Here is a 22,689-nt window from a genome sequence, read left to right on the forward strand (position 1 = left end):
TACTTGTTGTAATTCTAGCCTAGGATCACATATTTAGATCCTGTTGTAATTTTCAGTAAATTGTTAAAACTACCTGGCCTCTCTGAAATTTGACTGCATTGCTCTGGGAGATGGACAATTCATAACAATAGTTCAGTTCTTTTTAACTCATCCCACTACAGTTAAATGCCTGAGCTAGGATACCATGAGCCACAAATGAGATAGACAAAAAAGTATATACTGATCATATGCAGTAGCCATTTTTAAAACCTCTATAATCAGTTGTTTTAAACAAATAGAGTAACAGCCTGCATAGTTCACATTTAAAGATGAAACAGTTTACATTATTTCAAACTACATAATTTTTAATATTTTGTAAAGTTGAAAGCAGCTCAGCTATTTGGTAAAAAACATTTGAACCAGTAACATTTTGTTAGCCAATTCATAGTTCTCTAGTGAAAAATGAGTGGGGGTGAAAGTGGGCTAGTTACATGTTCGGACTGTCCTTTAATGTTACTAAACATTTTCTACTTATTTTCTTTTAAATTCAAACCATCACTAATTGAGGGAGTTAAGTTAAGAAACTAATCTGATTTCTAGAGTTATGCCAAAATCACTGATGACAACATTGCACAAACAAGAAAGTAAACAGAAATGTTATCTAGGGAGAAATAAAGGGGCAATAAGTTTTACCAAAATGGAAAGGACATATCCACTGATGAACAAATGGTATTTCAAACTGTTGAGAAGGCATAATAAAGAATAAATACAATAAAATGCAACTGCATTTAGCCGTATGGAGTGGAAATCCATCAACCTCATGAAACTAGCTTGCTTCTTGCTTGCTTATATATACACCTGCCCCTGGAAATTTCCACTACTTGCATCCGAAGAAGTGGGTATTCACCCACGAAAGCTCATGCTGCAAAACGTCTGTTAGTCTATAAGGTGCCACAGGATTCTTTGCTGCTTCTACTTGTGTACAGTATCATAGACTGTAGGGACTAGATACCAAAAAACCAAACAAAAAGAATGGTTCAAGGTGGTGTAAATTAGACCTCCAAGCAACAATACGTTCCATGTTGCTGAGGAGAATTCACATCAGCAGAGAGCAGGCAATGTTACCCTCATAATTTCTGCTTTGGGGGTAGCTTATTTCCACCAAAGTTCCATACAGTAGGAATCTATAAACACATTCCTACTGCTTTAGTGACCTCCCCTTACTCCTCCACCTCCTTAAGCTAACACCACCCACTTCTTTGGACTCCCCTGGCCTTTAGTGGCCACGCATGCCAGCAAAAGGAGTATGTAGTCATCTCATATGGCCATTGTCAACCACTAACAAATTATTTGCCACTACAGGCCTCCACCAAGCTTTATACAAGCAAAATCTGTGGGAATCTGCTTAGGAATGGTATGGTTCAGGTTGGTTGTTTACTCTTGGCAGGCAGCAATGAAAAAAAAAAGACTTATTTAGGTCAGTTGGTCCATCCCTCCGCTGCCAATGCTTCCTGCAGAATGGGCTAAGTGACCTAAAATAAGTCTGTTTTTCATTTTATCTTTACTCACTGCTTTGTAGGAGATTTTTTTCACTCTAGAGCTAAAAATATAGCGTTTATAAGTTTTCTAACTTAGTAAAAAGAGAATTATTCAAATTCCATGGCATTTATCTCCCTTTCCTTGGTTTAAGAGCTCAAACACTTCTTTCTTGAGGGGGGTGTAAAACCCATGGCAAAACTTGTGTACCACCCACAAATTAATTACCACCCTGGGGAACCAATTTAAACAGAAATTATTCCCTTTCGAGACAATGTTATGGCTCCATAAGGTCCCTGTAAAAGCTCTTGGCATACACAACTAGTTTTATAAAAGTACCAGTTGCTAAGGCACCATTCTATTATCACTTTTTCTCTGTCAATTATACCAACATACTTATGTTTAAAAAGAAGCTCTCTCAATTCAAAACTTGGTTTGACAAGATCTGAAAGTGTTGATTTCCAAGAGCTGTAAGGCCAATTTTCTTTTTGCTCAGGCTTTTCCTGATGTTGCAGAATGGTCAGGAGGAATCTTGTTTATGGTGTTTTGGGAAGTTTAGTGAATAGTCTAAATTTTTGAGTGTTTAATTTTGTAGCCTTGATTTTTTTTTAAGTTTTTGTATGAAAACTTCAAGATTTTAAAGAAAAATTCAATCCTGTGGAACAATATTGACAGCTATTTGGTAGACAGTAGAGGAATGCTGGAAATCAAGAATACTGATGTATTTCCCTGACTTCTGGACAGGAATGTGATCTAGAGCTCACAGTCAGCCTTGTCATGCATATAGATTTGGCATATTTAATCCCCTCATCAAATCTCAAATCCTTGATTCAAAGCACGGAGATGCTAAAGTTCTTTAAAAAAAATGGTTGGGAAAAAATAATTCTGAAAAAACTGTTTCTCTCTAGCTTCATACTCAGAAATGGTTGCATGTATTTTGCTGAAACTTTACCAAAAAAAAAAATAGCACAAGGTAGAGAAAACTTCAACCCAAATGGTTAAAATTTGGCAGTTATAAAGCAACTGGGAACATGGGTTTATAACGGTACATTTGGTAGCACAACCAGCTGTGTCTAAGTGCTACATCTTCTCAAAGAAAAAAGAGTAGATGGAAGGTGATTGATGGAGGAAACAATAGATAATCACTGAGTTCCTATTCATTTCCTGTGGCAGCTAGAAGGAAATAAGTGGCAGTTGGGACTGAGCCCTTCATATATGCTTGGCCGGGAGACACAAGATGTAAGTAGGGTATTGTCATAGGTCTTCTCCCCCACTTGGAGCTGTTGGGCTCCAAGATGGGGACCTGCATGGACTCCTCTAAACTAAAATCCTAGTTTAGATCTGGTTTTCGCTGCCACCAGTTACGTTTAAAGTGGATAACACACTGCCTGTCCCCCAAGCTTCCCCTGGGGAACCGAGATTCAAACCCCTTGAATCTCACCAGAGAGAGAGAAACAGCCAGTTCCCCTCCCCCCCCCTTCCCTTTCTCCAGCCTGCTCCGGAGAGATTACACACCGAGTCAAATCCTTGACTCAACACAAAGAGGGACTCACCTCCCCCTCCCCTTCCCTAGTCCTGGAGAGAGAGACCTTGATTCAAACTCATTGAATCAAACAAAGAGGGATTCACTTTTTCCCCCTCCCCTTCCCCTGAAAATCCAAACAAGGGAAGAAATCAATCAAGTTCTAAAAAAGAAAAGATTTTATTAAAGAAAGAAAAAAGTACACTATCTCTGTATTACCAGGATGCCAAAATACAGGGTCTAACTTATAAAAACTGGAGAGACTTCCCCCTTCCTCCTCCTCAGAATAATCAGTAACAGCAATAGAAAAAGAGTTTCCTTCAGCAAACACACAATTGCAAATGTAGAAATCAAATTATAAGACTAATTCGCCTTTCTAATACTCACTATACTGGATAGTAGGAAATACTCCAGGAGAACTTGGAGACATGTCTGGCCTCTCTTAGATCCAAAGAGAGCACACAACTCAAACAAAGAACACAGACAAAGCCTTCCCTCCACAGGGATTTGAAATTATCCTGTCCCTTGATTGGTCCTCTGGTCAGGTGTTCCTCAGGTTACTGAGCTTGTTAACCCTTTACAGGTAAAAGAGACTTTAACCCTTAACTATCTGTTTATGACAGGTATGCACACAGCCCCAGTGAACGTTACTCTTCCTGCATTCTGAGCCTGCACACCTGAAGTGAGCACACTACCTACTGTGCGGACCCTGCAAGAACTCTAAAAGGAGTACAGTTAAAGCAAATTTTCTGTGTTTCATCAAGACAATCTAATTCTGTTCACAACCTTTTGGAAATACCAGTTGATGATTTCCAAGAGAATTTAAAGCTCTACATGAAAGAAGTCTTTAAATTGCACAGGAAGGGGGAAAGATAGTGAACCTTCTCCCTCCATAAGATATTTAGGCGGAGAAGGCCTGGACTTTCTAATCACTACACTTTTACAACTATAACTTTATAATGATTATTAGTTGCTTAAATAAAGAGTTGGCATGTGAACCAACCCCCAGAAATGAAGATCTAGTACTAAAGGCCGCCTCATTAATTCACTGTGTCAGGCAATACATTTTTTTTTCCCCACAACGCCTCGTGAAAAAAAAATCTACATTAATATCTGAAGGACATGTCAGAGCCTCAATTTTTCTTCTAAATAGCAAGAAGAATATTAAAAATTAATCACTTAAGTTTTTAAAAAGTGTTGTTATAATAAGTAAGTTAAACTTTCATTGTCATTTCAAAAGACCACTACAGTGCCAACAGAGAGGTAAACAAAGAGGTATTTTCAGAGTTTAAAAAGCATCATGCCTAGCTGTTCCAATGGCTGTGGTAGCATATGAGAGGAAAGACGGATTCTGAAACAAGCTAGACTCTTGCTACTGGGTCTTGTTCAACATGAAAGCATCAAAGATGTGATGATAGATGGCAACTGCAGGCAGACTTTAGTGAGAATTTTTGCTCTAGAGAATAGTCACCACTGTAATAACTGATACCTTATACTCATCTCCATAACAGGCAAGTAATAGAGTGGCCATGAATGAGGTGACTGAGTAAGACTAGGTGGAGCAAAGTTCACATTGTATACCTAGGTATACATCACCTAAATGAAGAGACTTGATCTTTGCATGACTTCTCTTTAAATTACGGTTTATTAATGATGAAATGGAACAATTATAATATTGCAAGCCTGTGTCAATAAGCACACTTGTGTTCACACCCTACAAGCTGCTGTAATAATCTTTGTGCAAAATATGCCTTTTGAAGTATCATTTGAAAACCAATAACTCATTGATCATTAATATTCTAGTGTGATGTATGTACGTATTGTGTATTAAGAGTTATGAATATATGCTGGAATTATGATAGAGTGTGTAAACCAGGTAGGTCGGGGGAGTTGTTAAACAAATCTATCTTAGACAAAGGAAAGTGTATCTGATTCTCTGACCAGCCCCACAATCAGGCAAAGACAATAAAGCTGCATATTTACATACATGTAGAAACAAGACTATCAAGACAGCAGGGGGAGGCAATGGCAAGAAACAGAACAATTTGCATTTCAGCAAACACAAGTGGGGGAAGAAAAAGCAGGCAGCTTCCTTCACCACCAGACTCCATGTGGAGTCTCCTCACAGCTTAAATAATCTTTGCTTTGAGGTGTAAAGCATTTCAAAGGTTTACTGGTCTATAAAGACAAGGGATCTAAACCTGGAGTGATAAGCAATTGAATCAACTGATTGTATACAATATTACTGTATTATAAGAGTGTACAGAGTGATGTCATTTCTGAAAGCTAAAGACACACTGGTGATTAATAGCATTGTGAAATGTATGTATTAACACTAGATGAGGAATTATGGATACTGATTGATATTCAGTAGATATTAGAAGGGAGGATGGAGACAATTTTAGCAGCTGCATCTTGGATGGATTGAAGGAAAATAAAGAGGCGGAGACCCCGAAGGCCAGAGAAAAGGAAAAGTAATAAAAATGAGAAATGACCAGCTGGTGGACAAGACTGTTAGCTATTGGAACAGAAATGTTTGGATTTTCCACATGTAGAGAAAAAAGTGACAAGGGTTGTAAACAGTCTGGGTATGTGGGGAGAAGGGACAGACATTAAAAACTATCTTCATGGTACAGCTCAAGTAATGGGGAGGATGGTGGTGTTATTTACAGCAATGGAGTAAGGTGGAAGTGGAGAAGATTTGGGATGAAAAGTACCTTGGTTTCAGCAATGGTGAGTTTGAGCTAGTCATAGTTCAAAAGGATGTGCTGGATAAACGATTAGGTATGGATGACTGGACTGAGGAAGCCAGGTCAAATGTGGAGAGATTTGTGAGTGTCATGAGCACAGAGCTAGATGCTGAATCTATGTGAGCAATTGAAGTCATCCAGGGATATAGGGTGTGAAGGGAGAAGAGGGAAGAAACAAAGATGGAGTGCAGAGGAACACTGACAGATAGGGAGCCAAATTCAGCAAAGAAGATGCTGAAAAAGTGGTTGGAAGGTAGGAGGAAAAACAGAGGACAAGACTGACCACAAATCCCAAGAGAGGACATGGCATCAAGGAGAAGGAAGTGACCAATGACATAAAAAGCTGCAGGGAGATCAAGGAAGCTGGAACACAGGGTAAAAGCCATGAAAGTTCTCCATTAAGAAATTGTTGGGTATTTTGGTGAAAGCAGTTTCAGTAAAGTGCTGAAAGCAAAAAACAGATTAGGCAAATCAAGAGAAAGTAACAGCAGAGGAAGTAAAAGCAGCTTATATAAACCACCCATTCAACGATCTTAGATATGTATGTTAGAGTATGCCGAGTCATTACACTACTTGAATCTATTTCCTTATAATTATCCTTACACTTCTTGTCAACTGTCTGTAATTGACCATCTTGATTATCACTACAAAAGTTTTTTTCCTGCTGCTAACAGGTCATCTTAGTTAATTAGCCTCTTAGAGCTGGTATGGCATCTTCTCTGTATGTATATATATATTCTTCTTCTATGTTCCATTCTGTGCATCCGATGAAGTGGGCTGTAGCCCATGAAAGCTTATGCTCAAATAAATGAGTTGGTCTCTAAGGTGCCACAAGTACTCCTGTTCTTTTTACGGATAGACTAACATGGCTGCTCCTCTGAAATATGTTAGAAAGATGACTGAGCAAAACTTGGACAGAAACATAAGGTCAAGAATCTGTTATCTGATTATGGGGGTTGTGACGCTGGCAGAACAAATACCAGCTCATGCCAAAGGCCCAGGGCCTCACTGAACACTGACAAATGCATAGCTGGAAACCAGTCTGGCTTACCTGTGGGTTAGCATAGTTAAAATAAATATTAGTGCCATAAGAATGTGTTTCGTATTTAGACTTAAAGGAAAGCTTGTAGGATGCTGCATGTATTAATCTACTTCTAATATCCGCAAGCCATGGTATAAAGTTATACTGAGTGTTGCATTGTAAACCTCTGTAATTGTGTAACTCACCAAACAGGAAAAGAAGCAATAATTAAGGTAAAGTGTTCATCCTTCATACAAGATGGCCCACTGAAGGCAAATGAGTCATTGTGTAACACCAAAGTACAGAGACCCTGTTGATCGCATTCGTCTCTGCCTCCAGGAAAGAGAGGCCTGCTTATGAACTCATCCCATCAGCTTTTATTCTGGGGTGAAGGGGGATAAAAATCCCTGACAAGGAGAAACGTGGCCTCTTTATGCTGTCTGGACTCTGAGGGGCAAAGATTCCTAAACATAAGCAAGAAATCCTCATGCTGTTTGGCATGGGTCAGCCCTAAAGAACATATAGAGCTGCTTATTATAGAAGTGTATATTACCTTTTTAAATCTAAGACTGCAATTCATTTGCATATGTTTGCTGTTTTATCTTTGTAAATGTGTCTCTCATTTCTTTTCTTAGTTAATAAATGTTTAGTTACTTTATTTCAGGACTGTCTATAGGTCGTCTTTGGTTTAAGATCTGAGTACAATTGACAAGGGGTAAGTGACAGATCCTTTGGGACTGAGAAAAACCTGAACATTGTTGTGATTTTTGATGTAAAGTAACCATCTATCTAATAGTTCAGCCTGCCTGGGTGGCAAGATACACTGCAATGCCCAAGGGGACTGTCTGTGACTCCACAGTAAGACTGTTACAGTGATTTAGCAGGTCACACTTGTTATTGGGTTGGTGAAATATAATTACAGAACATACAACCGGTTTAGAGTTCCTGCCCTGCTTTTCGACAGTCTGCCCTGAGGTTGGCACTCTGGGTCGTGAGCCACTCCAGACAGCGTGACGGGGTAACAGTACATGTTCAACATAGAGTTTCAGGACAGTTACGCTTCCATCTACTACCCCACCAATGTCTCACACACTTAATGTAAAGGAATGCCCCTATAGGGGAGGAGACTAGTTTAGTTTCCGTGGTCATTCAAAATTTGACTTATCTGGTGAGGCTGCCAAGCAGTGTCAACTGTAGTACTGATTGTTAATGGTTTAAATAATAAGTAGGGCTATCAATTAATTGCAGTTAATTCACGTGATTAATCAATCACGATTAATCACAGTTTTAATTACATTGTTAAACAACAGAATACCAATTAAAATTTATTAACTATTTTTGGATGTTTTTCTACATTTTCAAATATATTGATTTAAATTACAACACATAATACAAAGTGTACAGTGTTCACTTTATATTATTATTTTATTACAAATACTTGCACAGTAAAAATGGTGAGTATTTTTCAATTCACCTCATACAAGTACAAGTACTGTAGTCCAATCTCTTTATCATGAAAGTGGAAATTACAAATGTAGATTTTTTTTTGTTACATAACTGCACTCAAATACAAAACAAAAACTTTAGAGCCTACAAGTCCACTCAGTCTTAATTCTTCTTCGGCTAATCGCTAAAACAAACAAGTTTGTTTATATTTACAGGAGATAACGCTGCCAGCTTCTTATTTACAACATCAACTGAAAGTGAGAACAGGCATTCGCACAGCACTTTTGTAGCCAGCATTGCAAGGTATTTACGTGCCAAACATTTGTATGCCCCTTCATGCTTTGGCTACCATTCGAGAGGACATGCTTCCATGCTGATGATGCTCTTTAAAAAATTAATGTGTTAATTAAATTTGTGTCTGAAATCCTTGGGGGACAATAGTATGTCTCCTTCTCTGTTTTACCCGCATTCTGCCATATATTTCAGACTATAGCAGTCTCGGATGATGACCCAGCACGTGTTCATTTTAAGAACACTTTCACCGTAGATTTGACAAAACGCAAAGAAGGTACCAATGTGAGACTTCTAAAGATAGTGACAGCACTCTACCCAAAGTTTAAGAATCTGAAGTGCCTTCCAAAATCTGAGAGGGACAAGATGTGGTGCATGCTTTCAGAAGTCTTTAAAAAGCAACAGTTGGATGTGGAAACTACAGAACCCGAACCATTAAAAAAGAAAATCCACCTTCTGTAGGGTGATTATATTTCCCTATGCTGAATACGGGACACATGATAAAATTACTCATATTCAAGCGAGTTCGACAGCAATCAATTAGAACTATGCAACACAAATATTCAGATTAACATCAAGTTGACTGGGCCCCTGTTAAAAAGAAATACTGCGTAGTTGGATTCTTTTTTATTTACCTTCATATCTTTTAGGCTTTAGGGTTCACATAGGGACAGGCCACACACACACACACACACTCCTGTACACCTCTCCTACACAGAGGGGGTGACTGACCTACCCAACCCTCCCTGCCCAGTGCTCTCTGCCCTCCATGCCTGGCTAGAGCCCCAGGACAGACCCGCCTCTCCTGGTACCTGGCACTGTGTCTTCCTGAGGCAACACACAGGGTCCCATGCCCCCCCCCTCAGATTTCTGTCAGGGTTCACACCAGAACATGCCCAGCAGCAGCCTTTCGGCACTGTGTTGGAGGGAAGGGATGGGAGCTGCTTCCAGCCCAGGGAAGGAAAGGGGTGGGGAGGGATGACCTGGCTTCTGTCTTTGCAGAGCTCATCTCTCCCCCCCACCCCACTCCCCTGTGGCTGGAAGCAGCTTGTCCATTCCTGCCCGCACAGTGTAGAAAGGCAGCGAACACCTCCAGGCTGCTGGTGGCCACGGACATAGGCCAGCCACCTATGGCTATAGCATGGGCAGGAAGGGGCTAAGCCCTAAGGATGCCTTGTGCACCAGGGCCCAGGGAACTTGACTGCAGGGGCTTCAGCTGTCTGAGATCCTGGCCAGAGAGGTGGTTCAGCAGGGGAGGGTGCCTAGGAACAGAGCAGCCCCAAAGTCCCTTGGGTAGGACCCAGGGCAGTGGGGGAAGGAGGCAAAGAGGGTGCTAAGCCCCTGTCCTGGGAGCCGCTGTGGAGCCTGAAGGTATGAGTTGGGAACAGGATGGAAATCACTCCCCTCCCTCCCACTCCAGAGTTTAGCTGAGGGGCAGAGAGGTTCCCCTGTGCCAGCGCTGTGTGCGGCTTTGGCACAGGCAGGACTTGGCTTCTGGCCAGCGGCCCGGGCTGGAGGGTCTTGGGCTTTCACGGGGTGCCGGCCCAGCCACAGGCAGTGGGGGGAGGAAGGAGTCTGCCGGCCAAGCTGTTCTCTGCACAACACTAGGAGCAGGATGCACCCTGCTGCGGAGGGGGGCGGGGATATGGAAGAGCTGCAGGGCTGGAGGGGCAAAACAGGAATTGGACAGCGAGAGGGGAAGCATGTAAAGGGCTGATGGGTGGGCAGCAGAGGCGACACATAACTGGCTGCTGCCTGGCACCTGCCCACACTCACCAGCTACTGAAGCTTATAGCGTGCAGCAAGTGCTGTCTGAAACAGCACACAGTGGGGGCTGTGCTGACGGACCAGCAGGGGGAGCGGCCAGCCGTGCAGCTTTGCCCCGCCACCAGCTTTGCACAACCATCCCCATCATCGGCCACTGGACTCCCTACTCACCACTGGTAGGCAGGCGGCTGGCCAGGAGGGATCCGGCCACCAGTACTGATGGGGGTAGTCAGAAAATATGGGACAATTAGCCCATTTTTAAGAAAAAGTTGGGACACCTGCATGAGGGCTTAAATATAGGACTGTCCCTTAAAAATGGGACATCTGGTCACCCTACTTATCATAAACCAAACGGACATCAGCTGGTGATAAACTTTGTGTCGCTACTCATCTAAAAAACTTAAACCAGTTACCTACAGATGAAATGTGGTATATCCTGTCAATGTCCATCTCCCATAGCTTTCCACTCCACTCAGAAATAAAATGTCAATATACTGAAAAAAATTCTACCATTAACATCAAAATAAATAGCTAAATATTCAAATCTCAATGCCTAAACTACAGCCACAAAATATTATGTACACAAACAAATACATATTTATGAATATAACTTGTAATTATTACCCATAACAGCATATGCACAACTCCCAATTTTGTACACGTTACCCATTTTGCACAAACAAACTGAGGCATGCACTTGGCAGGCACAGCTTAGGTGCAAAGTTTTACAAATGTCATAACTGTTGTATATGTCATTAACAATGTTAAGATATAAAGACATTGACAGAACACACTTTCTAGTCTTACCAGGTCATTGACCAGAACGATGGTGCAATAGCGCTTTTCCAGATTAAAAGGAAGAAAGTAAAGATCCAGGTTTGCAGAACTTCTCCCTTCTAAGTACAGTGTGCACATTGGACTGAAGAACTCTTGTAGGTCATTGAATCGATTAACTGCCAAAACATGATTTAAGGGTTGTTTATACACAGTAACAAAGCTGGTAAAGGCTAAAGTAGCTGTTCCAATATAAAAACATAGCAAGCTATAATAGCATGCCCTAAGAACTAGTATTTAAGGCGCTCTCAAATCACAAAAACAGTAAAACTGCATGCTATACAAAAGTTACATAAACAAATTATGCTAATTCATTCCTTTCATACTTGCCAAGCCTATGCATACAAATGCATACACACCTTTTTAACTGCACAGCCCAGAAAGAGCAAGACTATGTTGGATAAACTACCACTCTATATTCACAAAAAATAAAATCTTCCGAGATGTACAGTAGATATGTAAATTACTCCTGCTAGAGGCAAGGGTACTGCTTTAGACTTTTTTAAACTAATATGATTGCTCCCTCGACGAGACTAGCTGCATGACAATATGAAACTGGGAAATCCTCAAGCATACACAGAAATTAAAATGTGCATGTTTGCTTTTGATGGACAGCATTTTAAGCACGTTGAAGACTATGATGACAACATACAATACACAATGTAATGTGTAATAATTGTTGCATTTTCAAAAATAACACAGATGATTAGATGGTCTTTCAATACTTGACACAAATGAAGCTCTTTCCCCAGCTAGCAATGATTTCATAAATCAGGTCTAGAACACTCAATTCATGCTCCATTCTGATTGTTTTCCTTATTCCTGTTTCATAATGGCAATATTTATAGTATATTCAGTGCTCTTCAGGTGGTTCAAGTATTTTAAAAGATTACCTGAAAAGAATTTTTAAAAAATCAGGCTAGAATGTCAACAAGACTGCTTTGGATATCTGACATATTTCAGACTCGGTGACATATCAGCTCAACAACTACAAAAGACTGAACTTAATCATCTCCTCCATAAGACATCCCCTTATATGTTGAATGACAAGTACCCTTAAAATCTCTTTAGCCCAGAAAATTTAAACATTTAACATGCTGATCTGATGCACACATTCTGGACATAAAGAATGCGTAAAGTCCAATTTTCATTCAAGCTTAGCCACCTCAACTCTCCAAGGCGATGAACTGATTAGAGGCCAGATGTGAAAATGGAGCTAAAACAAATGGGTCAGAGATAGCACTGATACACATGGTGACAGCTCATTTAGGAACAAATCAGTACTGAAAGATGACCTCTAGAAAAAAGCGGCTGATGCAAGAAACCAAAATCAAACAGAAACCACACACACACACATCACTTTTTTCCCATAATAACAATGCAAATAAAACAATCTCACTATTCTAAAGTACAGGGCCGTCCTTAGGATTTATGGGGCCGTATGCAGTATTATTAAACTGGTGCCCCTATGCCCAATGGCAGCCCGGGCTTGCAGCCCAGGGGTAGTGGGGAGGGGTGAGGGAGCAAGGGATACCAAGACGCCCAGACCGCCTCACGGTGGCACAGTTCCACGCACAGACCCCCGTACCCTCTCCCTCATGCAGAACGTGCAGCACCGACGCATTCAGCTCTGTGAATATGGCCCCTGCCTAAGGACACTGCAGTGCACGCTGGGTGTGTGGGAGCCAACCTGCTGTCATGGGCGGTGGACGAAGCTGCTGCTTGGGGTGGCTAGCTCCCCAGCTCACCTCTTCTGCCTGTGGCCCTGCCCATACTCCACCCTTGCTCCACCCCAGGCCCCGCCCCACTCTGCCCAGGCCCCACCCTCTCCCCATTGCCTCCCTTTTCTCTTCCCTCCCCCATTCTGCTCACCCCCCTCCCAGCCAAATCCATGAACCCAAATGAAGCAAATGACATTTGAAAAAAAACAAAACAAAAAAACAAACCACTCTTCTGCAATTTCTTTCTAAAGAAAATGGAGCATGTTTTCCACTGCATGCCAGATGGTGAAGACTGGACATGCAGAAGGTACCTAATTAAAAGCACTAAACTTGGGAATAAAAAATGTCAGTCGCAGGTTTTTTGATATGCCCTGAAGTTTGTCAGAGATTTATTTGCAAAAACTTTGCAGTAAGGGCGAGTCAGCTGTCTTGCTGAATACAACATTAAATATTATGGAATATATGATGCAGCTCTTCTCTGTTTTACATTTTCTTAATCAGTATTTCTAAGCTGATTTTATATTTTAAATGTACTCTTAATTTAACTCACTGAAACAAAGACATTATTTTAAATTAATCAGTCACAGAGGTTTAGTGTATTCATAACAATGTTCATTGTTTTTAGAAAAAGGGAACACTAATTTACTTTGTGTGATCTCCATAACAATAGACATGTTTATGAAATTTCACTATCTTTAAAAAATATGTTTCCAAAGCTTTTAGGCATAACAAAGGATTTTATATCTTACTAGGTACTGATTTTGCTGGAAGGGTCTCTTAAAACTAGTTCATCAGATAGTCAGAAGTAAAGAAAGAGAAACTCATTTGTCCAGTTATCTGGAAGGAAAGGGGTGTTGTCCCTTTAAGAGCTCTCTTCAAGGGTGGGGGAAGAGAGAAACAGATGAACAGAAAGGACAGGAAGACTTTGAAATCAAGTTTTTTTTACTATACTAATTAAAATTAAAATGTGTATGTTAGATAAGGGTGTTCTTTTGAAGGATTTATTTTAAAAAACTATATGCCTGAAGATCCAAGCATTTAAGGCTAAAGATGATTGTCCATCTAAAAATCTATACAAGGAGTTTTTAGAGATGTGATTTTATAATCTTCACCAACTCAGTAATGAAATATTTTAAAGCAAATTTTAAACTAAGGTCCTGTAGACTAACATGTTCTGAGTAAATATTACAGTAATGCACAACTGTTTTTGTCAGTAAAGTCAGAAACTGACAGTATATACCTGGGGATTGGCAAATGCCTGTTGAATGGCTTCATTACCCCTTGAATGGCTCTTTAACAGTCAACATTGTGCTAATAGGTCTGGCAGGCTGGAAGGCTTTTTCACTTTTAAGTTACTAGATCCCCTCCAGAGTAAAAGTCACCAGGCTGCAGCAGCTAGCTGTGGGAGCCTGCAAGGTCTGAACAGGGATAGGAAGATCTGGGAGGGTGGACACTAAGACTCATAAAATCACAGAATCAGACTTTAAGGTCAGAAGGGACCATTATGATCACCTAGTCTGATCTCCTGCACAATGCAGGCCACAGAATCTCACCCACCCACTCTTGTATCAAACCGGTGTCTGAGCCACTGAAGTCCTCAAATCATGGTTTAAAGACTTCAAGGTGCAGAGAATCTTCCAGCAAGTGACCCGTGCCCCACGCAGAGCATGTGGGCAAGACTCACCAGCCAGACACCCAGGAAAGAATTCTCTGTAGTTACTCAGATCCCACCCCATCTAACATCCCATCACAAGCCATTGGGCATATTTACCGCTAGTAGTCAAAGATTAATTAATTGCCAAAATTAGGATATCCCATCATACCATCCCCTCCATGAACTTATCAAGCTTAGTCTTGAAGTCAGATATGTCTTTTGCCCCCACTGCTCTCCTTGGAAGGCTGTTCCAGAACTTCACTCCTCTGATGGTTAGAAACCTTCATCTAATTTCAAGTCTAAAGTTCCTGATAGCCAGTTTATATCCATTTGTTCTTGTGGCCACATTGGTACTGAGCTTAAATAATTCTTCTCCCTCCCTGGTATTTATTCCTCTGATATATTTATAGAGAGCAATCATATCTCCCCTCAGCCTTCTTTTGGTTAGGCTAAACAAGCCAAGCTCTTTGAGTCTCCTTTCATATGACAGGTTTTCCATTCTTCGGATCATCCTAGTAGCCCTTCTCTGTACCTGTTGCAGTTTGAATTCATCCTTCTTAAACATGGGAGACCAGAACTGCACACCGTATTCCAGATGAGGTCTCACCAGTGCCTTGTATAACGGTACTAATACCTCCTTATCTCTATTGGAAATAACTCGCCTGATGCATCCCAGGACCGCATTAGCTTTTTTCATGGCCATATCATGTAAGCAGAGTCTGGATGAGCTCTACCTTGACATTTGGTGGTGAATTGTGGCGAGTGTGGAAAAGAACTTCAGGGGCTGGTCTTGTTTTCATAGGCACACACACCCCACCCAGCATGAGCCCACAGCTGCCCAAATGGTCACTTTGGCTGCTGTGGGATCCCCAGTTTCTTTGTTACTGGGGCAGGAAGAATAATTATTGAAAGAATTGATTATGTGAATCAAGGCCAGTGGAACTGTTTTATGATAGAGGGACTCACCATCAACCAAGTAGCACTCGCTAGACAAGGGACATGGGTTCCAAAACCCAGTGAACTGAGAGAGGCTGGGGACAGGTATTTGTACCTCATGGCATGGGCCCCTTTTGAGGGCCTGAAACACCAATTGCACCTACTCCTCTCTCCACTGTTGAAGAGCAGAGCTAATTTTGATTCCATTAAGTGTCTAGTTACAGGCTGCTGATCTGAATTCACTTTGGGCCAATGGTGCACCAGCACTGGGGGTCCCCTACTACAAGCAGAAATCACTAAGAGCTGAAATCACTAAAAAGCTAAAATTACTGAGCTGTGATCACTGAGTGCTGTGTTAACTAGTGGGGGAGCCTGAAGATATATTGCTAAGCGGCTGGCAGAGCGGAGCAGTTTGTGGGATGGTTGGAGAAGCCCATAGGACAGCGAGCGGAGCGGAGTGGAGCAGAGCTGAGCTGAGCAGTTTGGGGGACAGTTGGAGTGGCCCCTGGGACGGCAAGTGGAGTGAAGCCGTGCAAAGCGGAGCAGTTCGTGGGACGGCGGGAGTGGCTCACGGGACGGCTGGTGGAGTGGAGTGGCTTGTGGTGAAGGCTGCAGTAGAGCCCCACGGAGAGGCGGGGCAGTCGGCCTTGGACCATGTAAGGTACCCCTTAACACCCCATGTGCCCCTTTCTTTCCCCCCACTACCATTTCCACCCAGCTGGGGGGGAGGGGAGTGTAGAACTCTGCAGATAAACTTTTGAACTCTGGGGCTGCACTGACCAGGGACAGAGACTTTTGGGTTGTTGGACTCAAAAGATTCTTGGGGTGTTGGACTTTTGGGACTTTGGGGTGATCTTTTGGGTGGTTGGACTTAAGACCCTGAGGGGAAAAGGACACTGCCAAACTAGGTTGGGGGTGGGTCTTTTGCTCACAGTTTGTGTTATGAATCCTGTTTGTGGTGTTTCCCCAACACAATGCCACATTGTTTCCCTCCTTTATTGAAAGGATTTTGCTACACTCAGACTCCGTGCTTGTGAGAGGGGAAGTATTGCCTCCTAGAGGCACCCAGGGGGTGGTATGTAATTGTCCCAGGTCACTGGGTGGGAGCTCAAGCCGGTTTTGCATTGCATTATTGAAACAGAACCCCTAGATACTGAACCCGGCCCTTGTTGCTGCCAACTCAGACCGGCAGAAGGTTTACATCACATTGGCAGCTCATAGTCATCCTGTGATCAAGCCAATACTCAAAGGTCCTTCTCCTCCTCTGTTACTTCCAACTGATGCCTCCCCAGCTTATAACAATAGTTCTTTTTATTAATCCCTAAATGCATGACCTGATACTTTTCACTATTAAATTTCATCCTATTACTACTACTCCAGTTTACAAGGTCATCCAGATCTTCCTGCATGATATCCCAGTCCTTCTCTGTACTGGCAATACCTCCCAGCTTTGTCTCATCTGCAAACTTTATTAGTTCATTCCCACTTTTTGTGCCAAGGTCAGTAATAAAAAGATTAAATAAGATTGGTCCCAAAACCGATCCCTGAGGAACTCCACTAGTAACCTCCCTCCAGCCTCACAGTTCACCTTTCAGTATGACCTGTTGTAGTCTCCCCTTTAACCAGTTCCTTATCCGCCTTTCAATTTTCATATTGATCCCCATCTTTTCCTAATAATTCCCCATGTGGAACCTTATCAAATGCCTTACTGAAATTGAGGTAAATTAGATCCACTGCGTTTCCTTTGTCTAAAAAATCTGTTACTTTCTCAAAGAAAGAGATCAGGTTGGTTTGGCACGACCTACCTTTTGTAAAACCATGTTATATTTTGTCCCAATTACCATTGACCTCAATGTCCTTGACTATTTTTCCCTTCAAATTTTTTTCCCAAGACCTTGCATACTACAGATGTCAAACTGACAGGCCTGTAGTTGCACGGATCACTTTTTTTCCCCTTTCTTAAAGATAGGAAATATGTTAGCAATTTTCCAGTCATATGGTACAACCCCTGAGTTTACAGATTCATTAAAAATTCTTGCTAATGGACTTGCAATTTCATGTGCCAGTTCCTTTAATATTCTTGGATGAAGATTATCTGGGCCCCCTGATTTCGTCCCATTAAGCTGTTCGAATTTGGCTTCTACTTCGGATGTGGTAATACCTACCTCCATATCCTCATTCCTATTTGTCATCCTACCATTATCCCTAAGCTCCTCATTAGCCTCATTAAAGACTGAGGCAAAGTATTTGCTTAGATATTGGACCATGCCTAGGTTATCCTTAACCTCCACTCCATCCTCAGTGTTTAGTGGTCCCACTTCTTCTTTCTTTGTTTTCTTCTTATTTATATGGCTATAGAACGTTTTACTATTGGTTTTAATTCTCTTTGCAAGGTCCAACTCTACATGGCTTTTGGCCTTTCTAACTTTATCCCTACATGTTCTGACCTCAATAAGGTAGCTTTCCTTGCTGATCACTCCCATCTTCCATTACTTCTAGGCGTTCTGCTTTTTCTTAATCACGTCTCTGAGATGCTTGCTCATCCAGCTTGGTCTACAACTCCTGCCTATGAATTTTTTGCCCTTTCTTGGGATGCAGGCTTCTGATAGTTTCTGCAACTTTGACTTGAAGTAATTCCAGGCTTCCTCCACCTTTATATCCCCAAGTTCTTCAGTCCAATCCACTTCGCTAACTAATTTCCTTAATTCTTTAAAGTTAGCCCTTTTGAAATAAAAAACCCTAGTCATAGATCTATTTTTGTTTATCCTTCCATTTACTTTAAACTGAATTAGCTCATGATCGCTCGAACCAAGGTAGTCCCCTACAACCATTTCTTCTATGGAGGTCCTCACTACTCACCAAAACCAAATCTAAAATGGCATCCCCTTTTGTTGGTTCAGCAACTACTTGGTGAAGGAATCCATCAGCTATCACATCTAGGAAAATCTGAGCCCTATTGTTATTACTAGCACTTGTCCTCCAGTCTATATCTGGGAAATTAAAGTCTCCCATGATCACACAATTCCCATTAGTATTTACTTCATTAAAAACATCCATATCCAAATCAGATCCCGGCAGTCTATAGCACACCCCAAGCACTATCTCAGGGGAGGCTCTAGTAGCTTTCTTCCCCAATGTGATTTTTGGCCAGACAGACTCTGTCTTATTCCATCCCTTCTTATTTCTTTACAGTCTACCTCATCATTGATATACAATGCTACTCCACCACCTTTGCCTTTATTTCTGTCTTTCCTAAACAGCACATACCCTTCAATACCTGTACTCCAGTCATGACTAATATTCCACCATGTTTCTATTATCCCTATAATATCTGGTTTCACTTCCTGCACCAGTAGCTCTAGTTCTTCCATTTTGTTACCTAGGCTCCTCGCATTGGTGTACAAACATCTTAATTCTTGCCGTTTGGCTTCACTCACATTCTTTACCCGATTAGACACAGACATTCTACTGCCAATATCACCTATTAGAATTGTATCTACAGTACCCCTCCTCCGTATGTCCATTCTCCTACCCATGACAGTATCCTTTCTTGCTTTGTTTTCTTCCCTCTCAATGTTAAAATCCAGCATGGAGATTACCTGGACATCTCCCAACCATCTCCCCCCAATTCCTAGTTTAAAGCTCTCAATCAGTTGTGCCAGCATCCATCCTAGAAGTCTATTTCCCTCCCTACTCAGGTGAAGTCCATCCCGAGAGAACAGTCCTCTGTCCATGAATGCCTCCCAGTGGCCATACATCCCAAAGCCCTCCTTATAGCACCACTGCCTGAGCCATCTGTTGATTGCCATAATCTTGTCACACCTCTGTTGCCCTTCTCTAGGAACAGGCAGAATCCCACTGAAGATCACCTGAGCCTCGATTTCCTTAAGTGTCTTCTCCAGCCTGGCATAGTCTCCCTTGATATGTTCCAGCGAGAATCTAGCCGTATCATTCGTTCCCACTTCAAGAACAATCAGTGGATTCTTTCCCGCTCCCATTAGGATCCTCTTCAGTCTCAGGTCCATATCCCGTATCTTAGCACCAGGCAGACAGCACACCCTTCTGTTCTCCAGATCAGCTCTAGTTACAGGCCTGTCTATTCTTCTCAGTAAGGAGTCCCCAATCACATAGACCTGCCTTTTCCTGGTCCACTGTCCACTTTCCTCACCCAGCAGTCTCCCCTCAGAGTTCTTTGGTCCTGCTTCCATCTGCAAGTCAAAGCTTTTCCCTTCAGCCTCTTCATGTCTTTGCTCCATCATCTGCTCGAACCCCCTTCTAAACTCGACCAGAGTTTCCACCTGCATCTCCAATCCTCAGATCTTTTCTTCCACCAGCTCCATCAGGCGGCATTTCATGCAGACAAAACTCTTTTCAGGTACACCCCCCAGGATCATGTACATGCCACAGCTTCCACATCCAGACATCTTCATTGTGTCTTCCATCGATTGGGTCACTACAACTGCTGCCTCTGTATCTGTCATAGGCTTCCCACCTAAATCCTGTAAATCTGGGAAACACAAACCAACCCAAAACACCACCACTCACAGCAAAATAAACCCCCAACAAGCACCAAGACACTGCTAGAACACTGCACACTCCCTTCAGTAGCCTGTGTGATCCTCTGCCTGCCTCTCTTAGTCTTCCCCTAAACTCCTCCTGTAAAGTCCCACTCAAACTCCCCTGTTTACAGCTCTGTTTGCTGGCTCCTGTGCCGCTGCAGCTGTCTATGCCGCTGCCTGACTGGCTGGCTACCTTTGTAGGACCCCTAGTCAGAGAAGCCCCGCCCCCTAATCAGGGCTCAGCTTCTCTCCCAGCACACTGCCCCTACCAGCCTCCACACCTACAACTACAAATACAGACCCAGTGGTGCCCCAAATTTTCAGGTGCCCTACACAGCCACATATTCTGCGTATGCCTAAGGACAGCCCTGCTAAAGTAGACCCAACAACCAATGTAATGCTGCAAATGAAGACCTGGCACTTCCAAAATCCTTTTTTGCACTTATACCAATAGTTGAGTGGGCACTTGTACAGTCCTAACAGCTACTGCTTTTTAGATGACGCTGAGGTAGCAGTGCATCTTGAAAGGGGAATGCTCAATGATGTGCTGTAGGGAGCTCTCAAGGATCATACTGAGAGGAAGGTTAGAATGATTTCCCAGATTCTGATAGCACCCTCTTCCTGTCAGGATACTGCAAAATTATCCTTGATATAAGTTACTCAACCTTGGCGGCTCATAGAAATATTTCTGAAGAGCAATTACACACATGCGCACACAAAACATATTCTGCATCAATTAGCAGATATTTTCAGAAAATTCTGCAGAGAAATTCTAGCTACTCAGTACAAGGTCTTTACCCTTTAACCCGTGGGTTTTCAATCTGGAGGTCGCAATCGGGTATAAGGAGATTGCAACTACCTCTTCCTTACCATATTGCTAAATGGATAGGGAATCTGAGATGAGAGAGACAATATCAAATTGTAAGGGGTAGAAAAATGTTAAGAACCATTGCTGTAATCCCTCCCTTCCAATTATATGAATTGAACACAGTGCTATATTATCAATATACTCAGTATAGCTTTCAAAGACCAAACATAAACATTTCCACATAATACAGAGAACATTACTATACAGAAGCCATATCCCAAAATGTAGTGTAACATACAATAGATATAAGGACAACCTAGGTATTTCAGGATTATTCTGGTACTAGTAATACTGATATAGCAAGTCTCAGTTTTCCATAGTACCATATGTAAATGCAATAATATTTTGCTCAAGTATACAGTGAACTTCAAGGAACTGCCCTGAAGATTTTGTGCAACTGAACTTTCTTGAGGGTATCTATCTATGCCAGCGCCATAACTCCCAATGAATAAATCCTGACATAACTCTTGAATCAAAACTATTAGGGAATGAAAGTGAAAAATCTATGGACAATGAATCATTTTAAATAATTCTTTCATATCCAACACTGATAAGCTGGAGGGGTCTCAATGGAGCCCCTTTTTTAGAAGAGCCAGTCTTTGAGCCCTGTAAAGGAGAATCTCAGCTTTCTTTCCTTTTTAATAAATTATTTAGCCATAAAATATATTACTAAACTTGCACCGTCTATATAAATGTAAAACATCTGCAGACAATAAATCTGTAATATGAGTATCTATTATTGTATATATTTTAACTTTTAAGGATTCTTTTCATTCACATTGGTTCCCCATGTACTCCAAAAGTCATTAGTTAAAACAAGTTTTGCAGAAAAATGAAAGGCATCCATTGTAGAAGTACTTACAGCCATTTAAGTTGTTCTCTTTGTGACACAATACATCTTCACCTCCCACATCACTTGTACTATTCAGTACATTACATTCAGAACTAGTGAAAGAGAGAAAAAGCAATATGCTAACTGAGCTGTAATTTATAATATTAAATAAAATGGTCTCTTCGCATTTCATACATATAGGAATGCAAATGACTGACAAAATCTGACAAATATGGTTTTAAGAAAAAGTGATTTTGGCATAATCTACCCATAGAAGATACTGAATTTTATTCTGTTCTTAAGTTATTGTTATTTCTATCTCCAAAAACAGTACATTCCTTCTTCAATTCATCTGCATGTTCTTTTTCAAACTAAACAGATAAGCAAACTCCACATATAGAAAAGGAGGTTATAAGTTCAAAAATTTGCTGGTGATTGGCAAATCAGCCCCAAGAGTGTATGCCCAATAACAATTTTTAATTAATACAAATAAATTTAGTCCCACTTCTTTTTTCCCCCCAATCTTCATATTAGAACAAACCTATAAGAATTCATTTAATTATAATTCACCATGGACTTTCTTCCAAGGGGGATTAAATAACATTAATGCAACATTAAGACTGACATTTTGAAACTACAGAAGACAGGACATTCAGGAAAGCTACTTACCTTCCCTACCTCACAGCAGTAATCAGAGGATATATATTAAAAGAAAGTGAAGCTCTTAAATACTACAGCTATGGAAACCATGTAACTACCAAAGATAGGACATTCCCTGAAAAGTTCACTTCCACGCATCTAGGGTGACCAGACAGCAAGCGCGAAAAATCAGGACATGGGGTGGGGGATTATAAGCGCTTTTTAAGACAAAGCCCCAAATATCTGGACTGTCCCTATAAAATCGGGACATCTACTCACCCTACATGCATCTGCAAGCATACTAACAGAAGCATGACTTGTAACAATGCAGACT

The 22,689-nt window shown here is 41.5% G+C and overlaps 1 protein-coding gene across 5 annotated transcripts in view; it reads right to left on the reverse strand.

The window, feature by feature from the left end:
• Positions 1–22,689, reverse strand: part of CFAP47 (cilia and flagella associated protein 47) — a 642,607-nt gene that overhangs the window by 355,851 nt on the left and 264,067 nt on the right. For all 5 annotated transcript variants that reach the window (XM_039536653.1, XM_039536643.1, XM_039536662.1 and 2 more), the window contains 2 exons: positions 21,747–21,829; positions 11,120–11,265 (listed from right to left, as the gene is read on the reverse strand). In XM_039536653.1, the coding sequence (XP_039392587.1) occupies positions 11,120–11,265; positions 21,747–21,829 (229 nt within the window). The remainder of the gene's footprint in view (positions 1–11,119; positions 11,266–21,746; positions 21,830–22,689) is intronic.

This window comes from Mauremys reevesii, linkage group 1, assembly GCF_016161935.1.
Source record: "Mauremys reevesii isolate NIE-2019 linkage group 1, ASM1616193v1, whole genome shotgun sequence".
Taxonomy (NCBI): Eukaryota; Metazoa; Chordata; order Testudines; family Geoemydidae; genus Mauremys; species Mauremys reevesii.